The sequence below is a fragment of the Micropterus dolomieu genome, linkage group LG12, assembly GCF_021292245.1.
Source record: "Micropterus dolomieu isolate WLL.071019.BEF.003 ecotype Adirondacks linkage group LG12, ASM2129224v1, whole genome shotgun sequence".
NCBI lineage: Eukaryota > Metazoa > Chordata > Actinopteri > Centrarchiformes > Centrarchidae > Micropterus > Micropterus dolomieu.
The window spans coordinates 38,615,848-38,623,276 of NC_060161.1; the positions used below are offsets into that span (position 1 = coordinate 38,615,848).

The following is a 7,429-nucleotide window of genomic DNA, read 5'->3' on the forward strand; positions in this document are numbered from 1 at the left end:
TTAATGTTTACAACAGCAAAGTAACTCAATAACTTGATCTGACATCACAAGTAGTGAGTGATGTTTAGAAAGAATAACATCAGTCCCTCCTCGTCTCTCGCTGGCTGCAGGTAACGTTACCAGGAAGAAGGAGGAGCGGCTGGTTTGTCTCAGCCAGCAGCTGAGTTTTTAAGACAACAGACCTGTCTGTGCTCCAGACAGACAGCTTTCTATTTAGCTTGTTTTTAACATTTGGCTAATGCCAAGCTAGCGTTAGCTGTGCTTGTATAAAATATGCAAGATGAGTGATGATGATTAAATTACCCATTTATATATGTTTAACGTTACCTTACCGACGGGTATATTGATAAAGTATTGTCTTTTACTTGCAAAGGTTTTATTGCATGTACTTACAGTAACAAGCGTAGCTGTCATCAACTAACGTTACAGTAGTTTGGAGCTAATTTAACCCTCACCGTATTCTACCTCGAACCTTATTGATTTTTTTGGTTGTAAGAAATTTTGGAACCAAGTCTCGAGCCCCATCCCTAACTGAAGTTATAATAACTTTCTGTTTCATGGCAAATCATTGATTTTGGCTGACGAAATGCCACGGACACTCCCACTGATGAAAACTTGAAGTTGATCGGATTAATTCTGTAGCAAACCTACTTAGTCAATGAAATGGTGAATATTAATATTCAGAAAGGTCTCAGGACTCCTTGGGTATGGTTTTAATGACACAATTATTAAATGGTGACCAGTTAGTTAATTGCTCATCATTTTGAATCAGTTTAATCAATCAGTTAGTCTCATATCAAAGTCGTAAATCCTCCGTCCAGTGACCTGGATTTAAACAGTACACACACGCAGTTCCTGTGATTAAGGTGACATTTATTAACTAACGTGAATACAAAGTGAGGTTAAATAAATGTCATAAAAACAATGACTATTAAACAACCAGGATGTAATCAATGAGAATAATGGAGTTCAATGTGTATTTACTGGTCTATTGTGGGAAAGAATCTGATTCTAAGGGAGCGACATAACTAATGAACGCAAGTTATACGATCATAACTAAGTTAAATTTGGCTAGGAGTTTTAGGCTAAAATGACTAAGGATTTAAGGCTAAAGGATTAAAAATATAGCACATCAACTTGACCACAGAATGTAGTTTGTTTTGTCTTACTGCTGCCAGGTCGTATGGACGGCCCAACGCAGGCTGAGTTTCATAGGTTCACGGTTACAACGGCTTGGCACGCCGTCGGCCGGTTGCTTTGTCAGCCAGTGATTGCCATGATGTCCGTCACAACTCGCAACACAAACCCTGGCTCGGTTCGTCAGTTGATGTCCTCGGTGTTCAGCTAGTGTAACTAACCCACGTGGCTGGGTCCGAACTGTGGTGGAAGTTAATTCTAAAATAAAGCTTAAAAGGGAACTTGGTTGTTCCTGAATTCAAATTTGTATGGTATAAATGGTCTGATTACTCTTAACAAACAAAACAAAAGAAAGTAAATTCAACAAAGGTTCCACATTCAACTCTTGTAAAGTTCTTCATTTTAAGCATTTGATCAAAGGAAAAGTTATGGTTAATCGTCCATCACTGTCACTACAGTGTGCAGGCTGTGGCTTTTCACTCAGAAATGTTCAGGTTACTTCAACGTTCCCGTCTCAGAGGCAGAGACGAAATCCTCCCGAAAAAAGGCGGAGTGACAGCAGCTATAGACAGACAGAGCTGGAAACTCCGTAAACTTCCACTGCAACGTTACAGTAATAGTTTTATCAGCTGCAGGTTGAAATAATCCATGCTCGTCACATGATCACGGTACATTTACTGCATTTAGCCGACATGCTACATCGTTAGCTCGCCTGCTGCTTTCAGCAACGATTATTACTATCTGTGAATCTGTCACCAGAGGCTCAGCAATGTCAGCACAGCTACATGTACTGGATGATAATGAAACGGTTAGTGAGCTGGACTGAATATTAAGATTGTGTCACACTTTATAACAGTTAGACCACAGTCAGTAACTTTACTGTAACTAGTGTTAGTGGACGGCTCTTCCTTCCTCTGGGTTGTTGTGACCATTTTGGTGCAGTGTTTTATATTATGTGTGTCTAGTTAGTTACAGCAACTGAGAGGTGGTGAAGCTGTGTACCTGAGTGTTGGTAAAACCACAATAAACATAAACTGAATGTTAAAAAGAAAACAGCGGCAGATCCGAGCTACTGTAGCGTTAGCTGGCTGCTCCTGGCTGCAGCACTATAGGCTAATGTTGGTGAACAAATGGCTCCACATTTGCTTTTTGCTGTTACATCTTTTCTTGCAGGCTAAATCAACAGTGGTACACAGGATGGTAACATGGGTCACGTTAGTTGGTGAAGTAATGTGGAAAGCTAACGTTATATAACTTTGCACCGGATAACATTAGCAACTGCTTGCCGTTAGGTGGCGAGCTAACGTGACTTTCTCTGTATTTCTCCAGCTTTACTAATGATCACTTTGTTCTTACTCAACATCATCTGAACCTGTTTGGTCTGATGGGCTTCAGCACATAAAACTTTATTGTTTTTGTATCCTTACGTGGAGCCTGTGTTTTGCTCTGAGCCGGTTGTTTGATGGTGTTGGTGGACTTCATGTCGTTACCTGCCGTGTTGCCGCTGTAGTCGGCTCGGGAGCGCGCACAAGGCTGAATCCGACCCGGAGACCTCACATTAAAAGCAGAATATTGTCTGATGCAAGCAACGAAGAAAACAGTGAGTTTTGAGCCCACTGACAATAAGACAATTTCATTTATTAAAATCAAAAACTTACATATAGCCCCTTTTAACTCAATCCTTGGGTCAGGCGCGAAAGTTGGTTATTCAACACATGACTATTTCTGAACCATATAATTTATAAAGAAAGTATATAAAGGTGCTTGGAACAACATTAGTTACAACATAAATTAAATGCCGGAAATCCAGTGACCATTGCTGAAGATTAAAGACGACTGCAAAATTAACTTATTTATGGATTCTGCTTTTCAACAGTTTCTAACTAGAACATGGTAATAGAACTACTCAAACTGAAGTGTCAGGCCAATAAATAACTTAAAGATTTAATTATAATAAGGTAATAAGGCAAGTTTATAAGTTTACATTCTTGTTCACACAAAGGAATTTGGGACTGTCCTTCCTGGCATCTGGCTTTTCTCATGTTCAGGTTGAGGTTAGTCTCTCGACAAGGTTAATATTGTCATTTTAACAGTCATGCATGAGTCTGTCATCTCAACTTCACCGGAGGTGGTAGATTTTATGGTCAAAACTGCCCAAACAGCACTTGGGAGTGGTGCAAACCTTTCACCCCCTCCTTTGGGGTACTTCAGCTGTCTGTTGTGGGTTGATATCTCAACCCCCCCCCCTCTCAAAGGGAGTTTCTGGATTATTCCTTCTTTGGTATAAAATAATTAGATCAGCACTACAATACTGTATCAAGTAAAAATGGCTGACTTCCTGTTGAGTTTAGGGTATGGGTTCTTGAGGCTTTTGTGTGTCTTGATATGATAATTGTTGTAATTGATCCATTGTAGCGTAAAACATGACATTTTTGGTTGCCAGCAGGTGGCGCTATGACTTTGGGTGAATGATGGCAGATGGATGTGTTCATGGCGGGACTGTTATTATTCATATCAAATTTGGTACAGATGTTAGTATGTATTGTGTGAAGTTATAACATCTTCCTATTTCTTGGTAAATGTTTCGAGGTCACACCATCGGCACATTTGTGGACAAACTCTCCGTTTGTACAACTTTTAATTGTCAGTGGATTTCGACTGCACAGTGAAAATTTGTAGTCGATTTGAACTAATTCCCTAAGAGGTGTTCTTTAAAGTACAGTGTGTAAATCACCAAAAACGACCATTAAATCCATAATGGCTGACTCAGGCCCTCAAAAGTGCACAAAAAACTACTCAATAAAAGTAATGTGACTTTTGTAAATTGTAATTTGTTACTTTCCACCTATTTAGTATTCAGTGTGTGAGTGTGGATGACAGTCCTAATCACTGTGGGTACAGTACATTAGTAGGTGATTTCAAAGATGTGCTCTAATGTCATTTATGGTTTTAGATAGCTCGCTCCACCATGACATCTCACTTACTGTGTTTCTCTTTGTTGATATAGAGAAGGAGAAGAAGAACTGGACTCAAACGTCACCGCTGTGAGCTCTGTGACAAATCCTTCACATCTGAATCTTTGAAGATTCATCAGAGAGTTCACACTGGAGAGAAACTGTACAGCTGTGACCAGTGTGGGAAAACTTTCACTACATCAGGTGCCCTAAAAAAACACCAACGTGTTCACACTGGAGAGAAACCTCACAGGTGTGAACAGTGTGGAAAAACTTTTGCTACATCAGGTAACCTAAAAATCCATGAACGTGTTCACACTGGAGAGAAACCGTACAGGTGTGAACAGTGTGGAAAAACTTTCACTACATCAGGTCATCTAAAAAAGCACCAACGTGTTCACACTGGAGAGAAACCTCACAGGTGTGAACAGTGTGGAAAAACTTTTACTCAATCAGGTAACCTAAAAATCCACGAACGTGTTCACACTGGAGAGAAGCCTCACAGGTGTGAACAGTGTGGAAAAACATTCGCTCAATCAGATCACCTAAAAAAGCACCAACGTGTTCACACTGGAGAGAAACCTCACAGGTGTGATCAGTGTGGAAAAACTTTCACTCGATCAGGTAACCTAAAAAGGCACCAACGTGTTCACACTGGAAAGAAACCTTACTGGTGTGAACAGTGTGGAAAAACTTTCACTACATCAGGTCATCTAAAAAAGCACCAACGTGTTCACACTGGAGAGAAACCTTACAGGTGTGAACAGTGTAGAAAAACTTTTGCTCAATCAGGTAACCTAAAAAAGCACCTACGTGTTCACACGGGAGAGAAACCTTACAGGTGTGAACAGTGTGGAAAAACTTTCACTACATCAACTGAAGCAACAATCCACCGACGTGTTCACACTGGAGAGAAACCGTACTGGTGTGAACAGTGTGGAAAAACTTTTGCTCAATCAGCTCACCTAAAAAAGCATCAACGTGTTCATATTGGAGAGAAACCTCACGTGTGAATAGTGTGAAAAAATCTTCACTACATCAGGTCACCTAAAAATCTTTTAACATGTTCAGACTAGAGTGAAACTATGCAGCTGTGGCAAATCATGTACCAACAGGAGAACCCTTAGACACAAATTCATTCACAATGCATCATTTTGACATTTTCACAGAGCTGAGCTAGCGGTTTCCTCCTGCCCTGAATAAAACCTATTATCTAGGGCTGCAACTAATGACTTTTTTCGTAGCCGACTAATCTGTGAATTATTTATTCGATTAGTCGACTAGTCACGAGTATTTTTGTCACCCCCTAAACCTAACCCTAATTAAACCATTTAACTAATTAAATGTCTTTCAAATGAATTACTGATCTCCAACACACAGCCTAACTAGCTAGCGTTACCCTTTTAGTGAATGAGGTTTACTATTCAGAATGAACACCAGTATCAATGCCAGGGGGAAACCAGGGAAGAAGACAAGACAGCGTAGGCTACTCCTATAATTCACGGATTTGTACAAACTTTTAACTGTTTAACAAAGATTTTTGCTTTGGAACTATAATAAATTAAATCAACTTAATATAACCACAACTGTACACTAAGAATGTAATGTCTATTTAGAACAATAAAGCAACAGTCCCCTTTTAAATTAGTTTATTTTTCAAAAGTGCTTTGAACTCGGTGGAGAATGTTCTGTAGGCTACATCACGAACCAGATGGCCCTCGATGTACTTTAAACCATTACTCATTTCCACTAACTTTTTTTTAAAGCTGGGTCTCCGACATTGCCAGTGTTGTGTTGGACAGATATGTGCTGCGGTGTTAATGAGAGAGAGAGAGAGAGAGAGATGAGCGAGAGGATGTGCTGCGCAAATGCGCTACGGCGCTCATCTGCAATCAAATAAGATTCTAAATAAGACTAGGGGGAAAAAAAAAAAAGTGGCGGTCAGCGTTGATATTGTTGCGGGCCGGTAATAATAAATGAACATCCTCTGTCGCTGCTGCTCTGTTGTTGCTGCTGCAGTGGTCTGAACTGAGTAACTGGGACCAGGGTGTTCTGTGGGCGTGACTGGCTGGCCGGCTGGCACCGCTAACCCTGCGCTTGTGGAGCTTCTCAACTCTGAAAACGTTTGAGCACATTTCCATTTCGCCATCAACTTTGGTAAAACTGCCAATATTCAAATTGTACACAGTTGATTTCTCGCCACAAAAGTGTATTTATTGATTACATAACATACAAAACTTACAAAAGTGTACAAAACAAAAGCCGTTCTGCTGTTTGCCTCTTTCTCCGAAGTACTGCTCCCAGCACTTCCTATAGTGCATTGCAGTTAGAAATGAACAACCAGAAATGTTCCTAATATGAAGATTCCCATCTGTCCCCTAACGGCATCTACAGGTGCTGGTCATATAATTAGAATATAATATCATATAATATCAAAAAGTTGATTTATTTCAGTAATTCCATTCAAAAAGTGAAACTTGTATAATGTATACATTCATTCCACACAGACCGATATATTTCAAGTGTTCATTCCTTTTAATTTTGAGGATTATAACTGACAACTAATGAAAACCCCAAAATCAGTATCTCAGAAAATTAGAATATTGTGAAAAGGTTCAATATTGAAGACACCTGGTGTCACACTCTAATCAGCTAATTACCTCAAAACACCTGCACATTAATTGAGAGGCGAGGGGAAGGAAAAGATGTGGTAGAAAAAAGTGTACAAGCAATAGGGATAACCGCACCCTGGAGAGGATTGTGAAACAAAACCCATTCAAAAATGTGGGGGAGATTCACAAAGAGTGGACTGCAGCTGGAATCAGTGCTTCAAGAACCACCACGCACAGACGTATGCAAGACTTGGGTTTCAGCTGTCGCATTCCTTGTGTCAAGCCACTCTTGAACAAGACACAGCGTCAGAAGCGTCTCGCCTGGGCTAAAGACAAAAAGGACTGGACTGCTGCTGAGTGGTCCAAAGTTATGTTCTCTGATGAAAGTAAATTTTGCGTTTCCTTTGGAAATCAAGGTCCCAGAGTCTGGAGGAAGAGAGGAGACGCACAGAATCCACGTTGCTTGAAGTCCAGTGTAAAGTTTCCACAGTCAGTGATGGTTTGGGTGCCATGTCATCTGCTGGTGTTGGTCCACTGTGTTTTCTGAGCTCAAAGTTCAACGCAGCCGTCTACCAGGACGTTTTAGAGCACTTCATGCTTCCTGCTGCTGACCAACTTTATGGCGATGCAGATTTCATTTTCCAACAGGACTTGGCACCTGCACACAGTGCCAAAGCTACCAGGACCTGGTTTAAGGACCATGGTATCCCTGTTCTTAATTGGCCA

General features: G+C 40.5%; 3 protein-coding genes across 4 annotated transcripts in view; 1 reads left to right on the forward strand and 2 right to left on the reverse strand.

Annotated features, from left to right (window-relative positions):
• The window catches only part of LOC123980185 (zinc finger protein 260-like), a 672,464-nt gene that overhangs the window by 390,497 nt on the left and 274,538 nt on the right, over positions 1 to 7,429 (reverse strand). The window lies entirely within an intron of this gene.
• The window catches only part of LOC123980191 (butyrophilin-like protein 2), a 470,636-nt gene that overhangs the window by 237,547 nt on the left and 225,660 nt on the right, over positions 1 to 7,429 (reverse strand). The gene's annotated exons all lie outside the window — the stretch shown is intronic.
• Positions 1 to 7,429, forward strand: part of LOC123980179 (zinc finger protein 271-like) — a 342,908-nt gene that overhangs the window by 5,334 nt on the left and 330,145 nt on the right. The window contains exon 2 of the mRNA XM_046064436.1: positions 4,145 to 5,100. Coding sequence (XP_045920392.1) covers positions 4,145 to 5,100 — 956 coding nt within the window. The remainder of the gene's footprint in view (positions 1 to 4,144; positions 5,101 to 7,429) is intronic.